This window comes from Marmota flaviventris, chromosome 10 (assembly GCF_047511675.1).
Source record: "Marmota flaviventris isolate mMarFla1 chromosome 10, mMarFla1.hap1, whole genome shotgun sequence".
NCBI lineage: Eukaryota > Metazoa > Chordata > Mammalia > Rodentia > Sciuridae > Marmota > Marmota flaviventris.
Window position 1 is genome coordinate 105,241,164 of NC_092507.1, and position 16,139 is coordinate 105,257,302.

At 49.9% G+C, this 16,139-nt stretch overlaps 1 protein-coding gene across 2 annotated transcripts in view; it reads right to left on the reverse strand.

The window, feature by feature from the left end:
- Positions 1-16,139, reverse strand: part of Syt6 (synaptotagmin 6) — a 61,056-nt gene that overhangs the window by 10,431 nt on the left and 34,486 nt on the right. For both annotated transcript variants that reach the window (XM_027940288.2, XM_027940292.2), the window contains one exon: positions 4,029-4,149. In XM_027940288.2, the coding sequence (XP_027796089.1) occupies positions 4,029-4,149 (121 nt within the window). The remainder of the gene's footprint in view (positions 1-4,028; positions 4,150-16,139) is intronic.

Below are 16,139 nucleotides of genomic sequence, written 5' to 3' on the forward strand. Positions count from 1 at the left end.
CAGCCGCTCCCTGGTTCTGCGATTCAGAGATGCACGGTTCTATCTCCTGGGCAGCCAAGACCCACTTGGCCCTCAGGCTCCCTGGCTTCATTCAGGAGCAGATGAGGTGCATACCCATGGTGGAAACTAGAGAAACTGCAGCACCCGACCAGAAACTCTAAGCCTTAATGTTATTCTGTAGACATGTAAATAAGCTGCTGACTAACCAATGTGACAGTGGCAGCTGTGCCTTAACCACGGGGACACTTAAGTTTATGGAGGAACTGGGGAGACCATGAGGAATTCAATCAACCTGCTGTCTCTGATACACATTTGCAAGGGCCCCCTCTCAGAGGGATTTTCAGTAAACAGGGAGGAGAGGAATGAACCCACAGGAGACAGCATTCTGGCTCATGGGCTTCATTCCCCATGGACATGCCCCAGGACACTGCTCAGGTCCTAGCAGACAGGTGAGAAGAGCAGGCCCCAAGACCTGTCTTTAACACTCAATGTCTTAAGGAAGCCCATAGCTTTAGAAAGTGTCTTCAGGCATGAGTTTGCCCAAGTGTTTCCCCTTTCTCTGTTGTACCTGATTTCATATACTCCCACTCAAGAGCAAATGTTCATGTCACGAGGCTTGGAAAAATCTAGGCAGAGCCACTTGTCCCATAGGCTGCTGGGCCAATGCCTCAGCACCCCTCCCCAACTCTGCTCATCCCTACAAGGCATATCCAATTTATAATTTAGTGAACATATTTCCTCGCAGGAACCAACACTCTCACAAGGCTAAGCAGAGATGACTGTTCCCTAGGATACTCCCGGACAAAAGTTTATGGTGTCTAGTGGAATGCTGGCCTCTGGTGATATGTGAGGCCTGTTCCTCTCTGCAGCGGATTGAGGGGGCTCAAAGATCAGCAGTGCATTTCAACCTCATTGTCACAGAAGCCACCAGAATCCAGCATTTGGAATGTGCTGGGCACTCTGCTAAGAGTTGTATACATATCAGGTTCCTTTAAACTTCATATCAACCCTATGAAATATTTATCATCAAATCTCCACTTCATCAATAGGAAAAGTGAGGCTTAGGGGGAGGAAGGAAATTGCTTCAGAATTGAAGCCAGGTCTGATTTCAAAGCTCTCACATTTTTGACCCCTAGACTCTAAGCAGCACAGACCAGATGTGGTACAGATGAGAGGGTTGACTCTCTTCCCCACCCGTTTGCAGCATGCTGGTCCTTATCATTATTTTGTACAATTTTAATTGCTATGGTTCTAACAGAAGGGTTTAGAGAATTGATTCAGGGATTTTAGATCAAGAAAAACAGATCCTTGGTTTTAGAGGTCAATGCCATGTATGTCTGGAACAGGCAATTAATAAACTCCGTTCACTCCCCAGATCAGTCCAACATCAAACCAGTCTCGGCTGAAGGCAACGTCAAACTCATCCTTGAAAACAGGAAATCTAGTCTGAGAGGCCCCTGGCACCCACACATGCCCTGTGCCACCCTTGGGGCCAAGGTCCTCATAATACACACAAATACGTTCGCTCGTTCATTCACTAATCTGTATTTAATGAATGTTTCTTATGTTCCACAAACTTACTTACATTGGTGAACAAAATAGACATCTCTGATGCAAAGAGGACCCCTACTTTTTCAGAATCCATCTGAGATTTAATACCAGATTTCAAAACCCAGTAGAGAAGAGGGATAATTGTGAGAGGGATGTTAGAACTTGGCATAAAAATACCTCTCACCCCAAACCCTCTGATCCGGAACAGTCTTTGTGATTACCTATGGCTTTACTATGAGCCCCCCCCCCTCACATCACTTTAATTATACCAGAGAAGATAGTGTGAGGACCAGGACAGCAAAATCCTATTTCCCTCAGGAGCCCCGAGAGTCCTTAGTGAATTTCTGCCCCCAGCACACACTTATTTTGGTATTAAAATAAAATCGACATTGGCTGTATTTTGAGGGAAGCTGACTTACTGCTGCCTGAGAATTTTCCGCATGTCAGCAAAGGTTCCCTAAGCTCTTCACTGTGTCCTGATGTGTGTCAGCAGCTTCGGTAGATAGAGGAGGTTGGGGAATGGGGTCTCCTTGGGGGGCTTTTGGCCTGGTGAAGGGTACCACAGAAACAATTGGAGGCTGAAGCAGAGGCTCCCAGAGGTTCAAAGGTGCAGTAAATAAACTGGGTGCCAGCGGCACATGCCCCTAATCCCAGGTACATGGGGAGGCTGAGGCAAGAAGATCATAAATCAGAGGCCAGTCTCAGCAACTTAGAGAGACCCTGTTTCAAAATAAAAAATAAAAAGGGCTGGGGATGCAGCTCAGTGGTAGAAAGCAACTGGGCTCAATTGCCAGTATGAGAGATGGAAGAGGAAGTGCAGTAAATAAATGCAGGTTATACTGAATTAATATTTCCTGACCACTCTTTCCTAAAACCACAGTTTCCTAGGCCTGATACCTCATCATCTTCCACCTTCACCAGGTTGCTCTTTGCCCCAGGTATTTTCAGCAGGACCTTCTCCCCTGTACGACAAGTGTGGTTATACCTAGGAGTCTTCTAGAGAATAAGTAATTAACGAATACAAAGGAAAACTTTTCCATACATTCCCAGCCAAGTTCAGAGTTGTCTCCTGAGTGGTTTTACACTGGTAATTGGAATCATTACAAGGGCCTCTTGGTGAGGGTCTAGGGAAATAAATTGAGACGTTCCCCCCATTTGCTGTCCTAAATGTCCAGAACATTCTACAAGCCATTGAGCTTGAGCTGTTGTTTGGGAGGCTTTATCTCTCTTACTCCTGGGGGCAATTCGAGCTGATGGAGAAGGAGGTTCCCAGGCCTCAAGCTGCTTCTTCGTTATCTCCAAGTGCAAATACCTTCGACGACCACTTGTAGAATTAATTCTACACTTGTGGAATCATGGAGGATCAAGCCATGTCCAGCCTGCAGGTCTCTGCAGTTGTTCCAAACAAGCCTCTCCTGCGTTGCTGGCATGGCACGGTATTTCTATTCTGCTGGAGCTCAGCTCCCTTGGTGTTGAGGCTCAGGCTGGGAGCCCTGCAGGAAAAGCTCAGATAAAAATGCGCTTTGCTTTTCAGTGGATTTGCTCCTTTGACTCAGTACACAGGGCTGCTGCCCTAGGCCTGTGTGGGCCTGCAAACATTTGCACAAACTTGACATAACCCTTCTTGAAGTCCTGGGGCCTCATATAAACTGTGAAGATTGTCTTTATATATTGTCTCCTATATATTTCCTTTGGATTCTCTCTCCTTCCTCTAAGAGAAAGAATGGTGGTAATAGCTCGTCTCTACTGAGTGCTCATGATGTGTCAGGCACAAGGCTAAATGTTTACGTGGACTAACTCGCTTTTCACATTAGGAAACTGCAATAATTTGGATCTTGAATGGCCCCTAAAGGACAATTTGTTCTTGGCTTGGTCCTCAGCCTATAGCACTAATAGGAGGTAGAGGAGACCTTCAGGAGGTAAGGGCTGGTGGAGGGAAGTTGGGTCATTGGGGACATGCCCTTGAAGGGATATTAAGACCCTGGCCCTCTTCTTCCCCTCTCTTTGCTTCCATGAGGTGAACAGGCCTCTGCCATGTGCTCCCACCATGAGGTCCCATGCTGCCACAGACCAAAGCAACAGGGCCCAGAGGACATGGATTGAAACCTCTGGAACTGTAAGCCCAAATAAATCTTTTATTTATGTATTAATTTTTTCAATGCTGAGGATTGAATCCAAGATCTTGCACATGTTAGGCAGACGCCCCACCATTTACCCCTAGCCCCATCTTCCCTCCTTTAAGTTGATTTTTCTCAGGTATTTTGTCACAGTGAAGGAAAACTAACACAGAAACCACAGTCTTTACACAGAAAAGAAGGGACAGAAGTGGACTTTGGATGCAGGTCTTTGCCTCCTGAGCTGGTGCTCCTAGTCTAAGAATAGCACAGGACTTGCCCTTTCTTCCTGAACACTCAACCAAATCTTAATGTCTGGATTTGGGGAGGTTGCATGGTAGGCCGCATGAGTAAGAGAGATACCTGAATAGCCTGTGATGTCCATCGCCTTGAGGTTGCGACATTTGATCACCGTGAGGGTTAGCCTGCCCGCTGTGGGCAGGTAGCAGAGGGAGAACATAATCTCTCCCAAGTCCACGCTTTCCTGCAAAGAAGCAGACAAGAAGGCAGGTGAGAGGCACACATGGGCTTTCTCCCTGTGCAGGGGCCATGGGGCACTCTGGGGCCCAGGAGAAAACTCTGGGACTCACAGGACCATGTGCTCAAGACCTAAGGGACTAGCCTCCATGCTAGGAGTAACTGGGTACAAAATAATAATATTGCTCTTTCAATAGAATTTGCCCCCTTCAATATTGTTTCTCACTTCTTTTTAAATTTTGAGGCAGGGTCTTCCTAAGTTTCTGAGGCTGGCTTCAAACTTGCTATTCTTCTGTCTCAGTCTCCTGATTAGCTGGGATGAGAGGCAGGTGCCAACATGTGCCCAGCTTCTCTCTGGCTTTTGATCAGATTCTGGTCCCAGTCCTTCCCATTCTGCTTTGGTTTGACTTGCCTTGTGGGCACCCCTTGACTGCAGCCGCCCTGGATGGTCCATTCCAGTTCTCCAGCTCACCCTTCCCCATCTCTGATCCCCTTGACTTCATGCCCATCCAGGGTCCAGGTTAGTGGTTGTGGTAATGTCCTGGGTGGGATCAAGCTCTAGCCATCAGGTGGCCCCTCTCCTAGCAGATCTGCAATTCTTTTCTGCCTCTGCTCCTCAGCACGGTCATTCTTTGCCAATCCCCAACTTTCCGGAAACACACCCAGCTCTCTAACTTCAAGTCTTGGTGTGGACTTAAAAGGAACTGACACCCTGGTTGGGACATGCTGCCACCCAAGGAGATGTACCCTTGCCATCCCTGGCTTGACCCCAGGCTTTAGATCTGCTCTGACCTTTTTCCTTAAATGTGATCATCCTTCAAAAATAAACCCAGCAAGGAACACACACTCCGCTGCTTCTCCTGTCCCAAGAATCATCATGGCTGGGGATCCCTGGAAGTTTTCTGAGAAAACAGAACTTTCCTCCCTAGAAGTTTTAATATCTTCCTAGAACGACGGCAAGCACGTCCATCTGTTGTATCAGTTAGCACTCTGACAGACTGCTTCCTTTTCCTGTTCCCCATTTACTGAAATGGAGTAAAGTTGACTTGGAACTGCAAGCTACAGAGATGTTTGCTCCCATAGGGCTCCCAGAGCTAGGTTTGAAGAAGTGGAGCTCAGGGTTTGGGGAGGCCCTGATGTCAGATGGGGCCCTCTGTGCTTATTCATACATTCATTCAACAATATTTATTAAGCACCTGCTATGTGTTAGGTCTTGATCTGAGTGCTGGGAATACAGGAGAGAACAAAAGAGACAAGAAAATCCCTGCCTGTGTGGAGCTTGAATTTTATTAGGGTCAAGGACAATTTTAAAAAGTAAATAAATAAGTTAGATAATCAAAAGTATCAAGGAAAAAAATGTAAGGCAGAGAAGAGGATATGAAATGACCAGGATGGGGTTACAGTTGTAATTTTAGCCGGGGAAGGCCTTCCTGAGGAGGTGACTTCTGAGCAGGAGAGCAGTTGGGTGGTTTTGTCCATTCCCCTCTCAAAGGATCACCCTCTACTGGAGACTGTTGCAGCCCACCAGCCTGGAGAATTAGCCAAGACTCCCCCTACCCAACCCCTTCCAGGGCATGTGATCCCAAAGTTCCCCTCTAGGTGGCGCTGGCACCCACCCTTCCCTAACCCCACACTTGCCTTTTGTCCACCTATCCTCGCGCCCAGTCAAATTCCAGGCATAGTGACAGAAGGTGACTACCCCCAGTTCCCCAGGAGGCGGGTCAGACTGGAGCCAGAGTGGGGATACCCCGGCAGGGCCAGTCACCTGCTCCAGCACACATGCCCCTGGCCTCCACAGAGCCGGTGATCCAAGACCACCACCTATGCAGCTTGTCTGTGATGCTTTTCCACCTTTGAGGTTCACAGCAGCTCTGGGAGGCAGGGATTGTTGCCATTACATCCTGCATTTACTCAGGTTGAAAAGTCTTGCCCGGCTAGCTGAGCCCCATCTCTTGGGAGAGCGCTCCTCACACTCCACCATGAGCCGAGCCCCTGACAGCTCACTAGGGTGCATCTCAAGGTAACCTTGAGATGTCCCTTTGACCACGCAGCACTCTTTTTTGTTATTGTTGGATGATCCATTCATGTTTGCTGAATGCCAAAGGTACGGTGCTTCATGGAGAGTATATATTCCTCCCCACTCCCCACCCCGCCCTTAACTCATGCAATTTAGGGGGGTGTAGCCAGTTCAAGGAAAATGCTAGTACCCCCCTATTCCTCAGGTGCATCTCCTGTCTCCCTAGTCTCTTTGTTAATGGAGGGAAACACAGAAGAATTCCCCAATGTTGTGGGAACGTGGTCAGATCTCCTGTGGCAGGGATGGTGCAGCTGACTGAATGGTCCATCTCTGACAGAGAAACAAGGTAGCCCAACTCCCTTTATTTCCCTTTTAAGTTCCCCGAGGTTTGAGCCTGACCAAAGTTACATAAGCCCTTTCAGACTCGCTAAGCCAGTAATGGACTGTCCACCGAGCACATGCCAGGTACTCTACAAAGTTCTTTGCTAAATTCTTTCTGTGAGTCTTAGCATAGCCCTATGAGGCAGGTGTCTTTATTATTCCCATTGCATGAGGGAGAAAATGAATGTTTGGTGAAGTTAAGGGACTCACCCAAGGTTGCGTGGCCAGTGAGTGCTCTGGTGCCAGACTTTTTTGTGTCAATGCCACTGTTCATATGCCCTCAGTGGCTCCCCTTATTTGGCTTCTGAATCAAGGCTCATCCTCTTTGCTTGAATTTGGGGCTCTCAACAGTTGGGCTCTGTCTTACCTCCTCACCTGATTCTCTCTCCTCCCTCTCTGCCAGCTCTCTGCTCCACACGGTTGGTGTATCTTTGGTCACTTTTGCCAGAATGCCTCTCTCTCTCCTCTTCGCTTGGACAATCTATACCTGCTATGGGACCCAGGGTTGTTTACCCCCAGGGACCCTGCCTCAGGGTCCAGCTTGCATTGAGCATCTCCCCCACATCCTGCAGTCTTTTCTGCCCTAAAGAGCTCACAGGAACCACCAAGTCACCTTTGACCTGCATCTGTGCCCCCCACCCCCAGCATATAATGATGAGAGGCCCTTTTGGGACAAGATTCTTGCCTTACTCTTTTTTTTTTAAGTATTTTTTTTTTTAGTTGTAGATGGACACAATACCTTCATTTATTTATTTACTTGTATGTGGTGCTGAGGATCCAACCCAGTGCCTCACATGTGCTAGGCAAGCACTCCACCACTGAGCCACAGCCCCAGTCCCCTCACTCTGACTTTTGCTTCAGAGGTACCCAACAGCACACAAGAGTGGCTACATATTTGCCTGCAGGAAGGGAACGATTCCATTTTAGCTAAAAGAACCCTGGCAAGAATAGTTTTCTCTATCAGTGTTACGATCAAGTTAGGGCCCTGAGAAGAATTCTGGAAGCTGCTACAGCCCCTCTGAGAGGGAGTAAATACGCTACTGTCACCATGTCCCCACCACCGCCATCCTACAGAAGCTAAGTTGTACTTTCACAGCCTGTCTCCACTGGGGAGTTTGAGTTAGTTTGTTTGTGGACCTTCAGGGTAAATGGAACCTTCTGGGGCTCTAGGAATTGCTCTCAAGGCTGGCTCCTTCCAGGAGCTCGGGCCTACAGACACTCTTTTTAGCAGGGCTTTCCTTCCTTATAGGACCATGGCACCTGAGGGACATGTGGGTACTGAGTCTGCAGTACACTGTGGAGCCCCCACTCCAGACCCTGCATCCAACAGTGACTTCCACCTTCCATTTGTGGGCCCATACAAGCTCAGGGATAGATCCAGGATCCTACTGGGACAAGGAGGCAGAGAGGAAATGGGACCAGGACCCTTGAAGCCCAGTCTTGGGGCTTCTGCTTTAGATGATCTGGCCTTATCAGGCCTGAGGGCAAGTTGGCTGTTCTTGACTCAGTAGATTGAAGAGGTACTGTTCCCCTGAACAAGCAGGCAGCAGAGGACTGGGTTATTTGATAAAGGAAAATAAATAGGTTAATTTTGAGTAAATAGAGAGACGGGAGCTAAAGCAAACAGAGATAGTCAGCATCTCCTGGTGGCCACCCTCCTTCTCTGGCAAGCTGAGCCCTGCTCAACCCAAATGGCCACCCTCACCTGACCCTCTCTCTGCCCCATTCTGTCTCAGGGGGTTTCAGCCCTAGATTCCACATACCTTACCAGACTTCTAATCCACATTAGAAATGTTTGAGACTTTGGACTTTAATAAAACCAGGGGTGACCAGGGGCAGCAGAACAGCCAACACCTTATTGCTTTCATCTCTACCTGCTGTCGGAGAGGCCGCCTTAGGGCCCCTGACTGGTAATGAGCTCCCCGGTGCAGGAGAGGTCACTGTAGTCCAGAAAGCTGCAGAAACCAGCTTGGCCCTCCTAACTCCTCACCTAGGGGCTAATGAAGGGGATCTGAGCTCCATAGCCGCTGGCCTCAAGTCTTGACTAGTGCTTGGAGGGGGTGGGTCTGCTGCCAGGGGAGGGAAAACCAGGAGACATCTGTCCTCAAGGGCAGCCTGTCTGCCTGACATCCTTGCCTATAATAGTGGCATGCTCCTGAGCAGTGCCCAGGGTGCCTGCGCAGAGAGATTCTGAAGGGTCCACTGACTGCAGCACTGTTCTTGATGGTACCAGAGCGGCCCACCTGCACAGCGGTTACAGATTTTTCTCCTTGATGCACTTACATAGCCCTAGGCATGAGGGGTGGGGATGCTATCTGTGGGCTGGCTGCCCAAAAGCAGTGAGCCACAAGTCAAAGAGAGCCTGACTTTTAGTCTCTCTGCTGCTAACTAGCCATGAGACCTTGACCAAGTCATTTCACATCTTTGAGCTTTAATCTATGAAACGAAGGGGTTGTACTAGATGATGTTCTGGCAATTGTGAGGACTGAGGATGCAAACTGGAAAATCCATCATTAACCACCATCAACTGAGACAGCCCAATGGTGCTTGACTGGTGTCCGTGGCCCTCCTCAAGGCATCTAGAACTTTCATTTTGAAATCCAAATGCTCTCATTCCTTCAGTCCCTGGATGCCCTACTGTTCTCCAGAGCTAGCCATGCTTCTTCCTAAAGAGGCGATGAGTGGCATCAATGCCTCCAAGTCTGCCCTGGGAATCCAAGCTGAGCAAAGCAAGAACAGTGCTTCCCCATCTCTTAGAGAACACTTCTAGTCTCTTAATCATTAAGCAACTTGTCTGAGTCTCTCATCATCAGCAGAGGAGCATCCACTACACTTTCAGAAAAGTCACAGGAGACCTAAAAATGATCTTGGAAGCACTGGGCAGGAAGTGCTGTTAAGTTACTTTGGGGCAGGGGGGCCGGAAGAGAAATGGGTGGAAGCCAATTTGGCTCTGATGGGCACAGAAACATCCAGTATGCAACCCCTCTGTGGAGGCTCTAGTCTCGGTGCTGGGGGTACAGAGATGATTCAGCATGGAGGCCAGACACTCAGGGCCAGGGAATCAGCTCCCACAGCAACACCCCTCTCTGCATAAGATCCTGTCCTACCTTTTACATTAATTTGAGGGTTATATGATGGATGCTTGGGTTCCTAATTATTAGAGCCTTTTGAGGGTGGGGTTGGGGTCTTGTTCTAATCGTCATTTTACCTCTCATGTCTAACTCGGTGCCTGATGCGTGGGAAGTGATGGGCGAATATGGATTTGGGGTCAGGCCTAGATCCAATTTCCAGCTGTGACTCCTATGAGCAGTCATTGAACTGACTGAACCTTTCATTGCCTTGGTTTCCTAACCTGCAAAATGGGAATAATCTAGGACCTTCCTCTTAGGGCTGTTGCAAAGATTAAATGAAATAATTTGTGCAAAGTGCTTGGCATAGAGTAAGCACTGAGAATGTATCAGCTGCTGTTATGATTATTATTACTGTTATAAGGAACTTGTGGTCATGGGGTAAGGCAGGGGAGAGAAAGGCATGGAAGTAAGTATTACTGTTTGGTTTGATCAGTATAAAAATAGAGGTGTGGGCCAGATGTGGACGAGGAGAGGAACGAACAATAAACTCTGCCAGGGGAATCAGGGTAGGCTGCTCAGAGCCCTGATAGGTGACAGGATCTAGAAGGGTGAGTGAAAGGAGCTTTTTTAGCAGAGAAAACCGAGCAAGGGCATTTCTAACAGAGGGATCAGCAGTGTATAAAGACACAGAAGGGGCGTGGAGCGTTTAGGAGCGTGCCAGGCTCCATGTGGACAGAAGGCAGGGTTGGGGAGGGAATGGGGACAGATGAGGCTGGGAACAGGGGCAGGGCCCAGCCTTGCCGGCCTCGTGGCCCTTACTTAGGTGTTTTTCCTTCCTTCTGCAGGTGATGGGAGACTGTCTCCGCTCTCCATTTCCCACTCAGCCCACACTGTCACCTTCCATCCAGTCCCTGACGCCAGAGACCACGAGAGTGGGCATCACGCATTCCCTACGCATCGACTGACTGTGAGTCTGGAGAGGTGGGCCTGATAAGTAGACTGAGTCCCTGCCCTCCAGGAGCTGGTATTTTGGGGAAGGGAGACAAAAATAAGGAAAGCGAGACAGTACCCAAGGGAACCAGTGAGGGTCACAAACCAGGCGAAGGGCCACTTTAGACAGAGTGGTTTCGAAGAATCAGGAGGACACAGCGGCCAAGAGTAGAAGGGACAGTGGTGGGTAGAGAGGCGAGCAAGGAGTGCCAGGGCCTGGCACCTGTGTGGAAGGGGATGTGGCTTGGTCCTGGCTACAGTGAAGAATGAGGACCAGGGAGAGATAGAAAGGGGGAGGACAAGGGAAGTCTTGAAGGCCTCTGGCTCTCATTCCCTGTGAGAAGCAGAGCCCTCTCGGGTGTAGAAGCAGTTTAGAGACTAGTAGGATTGGAAGGAGCGGATGGCAGAGGGAAGAGTGGAAGGATCCTCAAGTCCTCGCGCTCTGCAGCCCCCACATCCGGTCACCTACCGAGCTGTGCACTCTCCCTTCTAGGTGTCTCTGGGCCCTCCCTCTCCCTCCCCACTGAGCTACCTTACCTCTCACCTCTACCCTCTCTCTCCTGACCGCTGCTGTTTCTAACTCTGCCCTTCCCCTCCCATCCAGCCTCCCTGCTGGCGTCAGGAGGTTGCTCTCCTGCTCAAAATTCTTCAATGGCTCCCCATTTCACTCTTGTTTTGGAGTTGGACAACCTGGTCTTCAGATGACGTGTCACCCCCAAAGCCCAAATGTATATAATGATGAAAAGTGGCCCCGAGAAAGGGCACCCCGAGCTCCTGAGTCAATCCCTCAGCCTACTTCCTTGGAGCTTCTAGTACTTGGCCTGAAAATCACAGACCCACCGAGTCAAAGGGCAGTCAAGCTTCTTCATGAGTCAGCCCTGGCCTTCCTCCATTCTACCCCAGGTGCCATAAAAACCATTCACATTTACTGAGTGCTTACTATGTGCCATTTGTTCTAAGTGTTTTTACATGTTAAGGCATATATATATATATATATATATATATATATATATATATATATATATATAATCTTCACAAAAACCTCATGAGATGGTTACTATGAGCCTCTCCACTTTTTACACAGAGACACTTTTGACACAAAGAGGTGACACACTGGCCCCAAGATGCGCAGCTCCTGAAGGGCAGAGCTGAGCTGTGAAGCCAGGCTTGGGAGTCCCCACTTTTCATTTGTACCCCATCCTGCCTCTGAGTCCCTCTCCCCAAACTCTGTGAGATCTCTCTCCCCTCCACGCTCCTCCCTGTTCTTCCCACTGTCTGAAATCACCTCTCCCTGCCCCGGAATATGCTGGACAATGACACTGTCCTTTCTAGGCCGCTGTCCTGTTGCCTCCTTGTAGGTCACCTCCCCTGACTCCCTGCCCTCATTTGGAGGTGTGCTCCCTTTGCCCTTGGGTTGTACAGTTCTGGGGACAAGTGTGATAACACTCAAATACAAAGGCAGGACATATTCGAGAAAATCAGCAGGATCTGGTGACCTGCTGTTGAGGGGAGCAGAGACTGACACTCAGTCCGCCCCACTGGCCCTGCACCCCCATGGCTGGCTTTGTTTTCTGCTGGGAGAGGGGAGCCTTGGAGGTGGGTGCTCCTTCCCTGCTGTGAGCACAGGGCCTGGGTGACTGTGGATTGGTTCCCTGAACCTCCTCAGGCCTGGGCTTCCAGGGATCCAGCAGAATGCTGGGGGTGGCTGGGGTGGAAGGGCGGGATGTGTCTGTTGTGACGTTCTGGCTTGGGGCTCCTGCAGGGCTGGGGCAGCCTGTGTTTCTTCTGAGTTCCACGCCTTCTTTTTCTCTCAAGTGCTTTTCTGCCCTAAAGGCCTCAGTGCATCATGAATAAATGATGAACCAGAACTGAGGTGTCTTAAACAAACTCAGTACACCCAGCTTTGGCCTGCAGTGTGGCCACTGACAGTTCAGGACCTTCCCTGGAGGAGAAGGGCCCTCCAGTCCATGGGGAGCAGAGGAGTGGGGGAGAAGGGTGAGATCCTCCAGGCTGTGCTGGATCCTGGGGGACCCGTAGACAGACTAAAGCACATCAGCAGGAGGCACATTTTTCTGTATCTGAGCATCTTCGGGGACACAGATGGTTTTATTTGGGAGACTTCCTCAGCCCCTCCTCTGTGAACCCGCCCTTGAAAAGAGGTTTAGTCTTTCACATGCACCATTACTTTTGGGCAAATATCCATGAGTCAGAACCACACTGGGGGGTTGGCTAATGACTTCTAAGAAAGTGGGTGGAGAGGGAGAGGGGACACCAGGGTGCGGAAGGGAGCCTGAGGAGAGCAGAGTTTGGAGAAGTTCTAGAAGAGATGGGGGCAACCACTGGTCAAGCCAGAGAGTCTGCACCCTGAAGCATTCTTCCATGAGAGGCCAGTGCCTGGGACCTCACCTCAAATCTGCTCTGCCACGGGTTCTTCATTATGACGGATGGTGGTCAGGGCTGGAGGAAATGGCACAGTAATGGCCTTAGGGATAGGAACCTTCATTTCTTGTTTCAAGTTGTTCTGGGGGATGTCAGTTCCCCCAGGGAGGGGTGTGGGCATCTCAGCAGGAAGCCATCTGCTCTTTGTCCCTCTCTGTAGGAGGGGCGATGCTCTGGTCTTAGTGAGGTGGTCCCCTGGGGCAGCTGGTTCTGTAAACAGGTATGGGCTGGAGGAGGGATGCCACGCAGGCAGGGTTCCCCTCTCAGCCAGAGGCACAGGCTGGTCAGTGACTCTGGCTTCTTTGTCTCCTTGGAGGTGGATACCCTGAAGATTTAGCTCCTTCCCCAACTCCTATTCCCCACACTCCAGAACCTCTTGGTCCTGCTGAACTTCCGTTGGGCCTTCTTCCCACCTCTCTAGCCTCCTCTATGGGCCTCCGTGCAGTGGAGGAGCTCATCAGGACTCAGGCCTGGGCCCTCTTCTCTCCTGGCTCGTCCACAATGTTGATGCCCGTCTCCACGCACATGACTCCCAATTTATGGCCCCTTTACAGACCTCTCTTCTAGGCTCCAGACTCACACATCCAGCATGACATAGCCACGCAGTTGGTCTCCCAAAGCCAAAAAACGCCTCAGAGGCTCAAGGTGACCTTTTCCTCTTGCGTTTACATTCACCTTTCATTTTCCCCAAGTCAGGAAACGGCCCTTCCATCTGCCCCTCTGCTCAACCAGAAATGAGGCGGCACGTGGACCCCGCCTTCCTCTCTCCTTTGCAACGAGTTCCAACATCACCAAGCTCTGCCAATTCTATCTCCAAATTCTGTCCCCAGTGCCCCACCTATTTCCACCTCCCTTGCCCCAAGGAGCCCAGGTGGTATCTACCTGCCCGCAGGCGCTGCATCCTAACCCATCTCCCTGCTTCTCTTCCTTCACCTGCCCCATTCGCCACACAGTGGCCAAGGTGATGTCCCCAAAATGTCAGAAGGATGGCATTACACTTCCCTTTAAAACCCCCCCGATGGCCAGGCACAGTGGCGCCAGCCTGGAACCCCAGCTATTCAGGAGGCTGAGGCAGGAGGATCACAAGTTTGGGACCAACCTAGGCAACTCAATGAGACCCTGTCTCAAAATTTAAAAAATGAAAAAAGGCTGGGGAGTGGCTCAGTGGCAAAGTGCCCCTGGGTCCAATCCCCATTCCAAAGAAACCCCTCCAATGGTTTCCCCTTGTATGAGGAATAAAACCCCAGACCCCCAAGGCCCTCCCCACTGGGCTGACTGTTTAGCCTCACCCGGGCAATGGCTCTCCTTACGGTGCTCAGCCTCACTGACTTTCAGATCCTCACGGGGACCTGGGTTTTTCCTGCCCCCAGAACATTTCTGTTCCCTCTGTTGATCATTCTGTTCCATCTTTTCACATGGCAGATGCCCACTTGTCCTCAGGCTGCCTCCCTCACCAGGCCCACTCCAGATGATGTGGGGCCTGGGTCTGTTTCACCAGGATGAGGGTGGGGCAAACAAGGTACCAGGTGCAAAAGTGAACGAGGTGCTCACTCTTGGGTTTGTGCACTCCTCAAGAGGCAATGCCCCTTTGGGGCTGGGGCTGGGGCTCAGAGGCAGCGTGCTTGCCTAGCATGCGTGAGGCACTGGGTTCGATCCTCAGCACCACATAAAAATAAGCTAATAAAATTTGAAAAACTTCTGTTGGCTTAATTGTTAAAAAAAAAAAAAAAAGAGGGAATGCCCCTTAAATGTTGTCCCCGGGTGCCTTGCTGGCCTTGGCCTGTCTGCATTTTATGTTTTACTCTCCACTGTATTTCCAGTCCTGAGCACAGGGGCTGGTGTATACTACATGCTGGCAATTGTTGAATTATAAGCAACTCAATCTTGTGGGGCTTGCCTGGTTAAGAAGGTGCTGAAAAGAACTGGTGACAGGAGTAGGCACATGCTCAGGCTCAGCCTCTGCTCTCCCCAGGAGGGTCACAATGTGGGGCCTGGATGTTTGAATTATTGACAAGCTCCTCAGGTGAGTCTTAAGTATCCTAGGTTTGTAATAAAAGGGAAAAGAGAAGGATTTTTTTTGGAAAGAGGAGATTCTGAGACTGCCCTGGGTCAGACCCTACTAGAACAGCCATTGCAACAACGAATATGTCCTAAAGCAACCAATGTCATTTGGTACCAGGGCTGCTGGGCTAGTTACAACTATACAAGGGCCTCTTCTGCTCTCAGGAGGCTGAGGCAGGAGGATCGCAAGTTCAAAGTCGGCCTTAGCAATTTAGCAAGGCCCTAAGCAACTTAGCCAGACCCTGTTTCAAAAATTAAAAAATAATAAAAAGGACTGGGGATGTGGCTGAGTGGTTAGGTGCCCCTGGGTTCAATCCCTGGTACCAAAAAAAAAAAAAAAAAAGTAGGGAGGAGTCTTCTTTGTTAGGTGCAAATGAGGGTTCTGATGGATGGAAGCCTGGGCTGGTCCTGGTCCAAGTGGAGTGTTTGCTGTCAATCATCCTTGGCCTTTTTCCTGTGCATCATAGGACGTGATGTGGACAGTTCAATCCACCCATATACACTTCCCTCCACCCCACCTTCTGCCTTTGGTTATTGAGGTGGAGGGGTGCTGAGGACCTGTGTTGGTACTCTGGAAGGGAGAAGCACTAGTGAGGAACCTCCAAGACTTAGAGTATAAAGCCCCCTTCTACCAGCCTCCACCTGAGAGGAGACAAATGCATGTTGTCCCCCTGCATTACAGATTGTGAAAGAATCAATTTCCTGCTCACTTGAACCATCTAGTGAGGCACCTTGGCCTCAGTCTGTCATTTATCATCAGAAGCACCTGGTATGTCATCATCTCACTAAGAGCTACATTGCTCCAGTGGTCACTGCCTCATAGGAGATGAGGAAAGAGCAGGAAGCTGGGCCAGCAGTGGAGAGAACCCCTGGGCCCTGCTCTTGTCCCCATGCATAGATGTTTCCATCTAAGCTGACTGGGGCACAGTCCCCAGCACTATGATGAGGAAACCCCTGTACATAAAGAAGTTATGAGCAAGTGAAATGTTCCCCCATCTCCTGCAGAGTTGGACTTCTGTTTTCTTGCTTCCTGGGGTT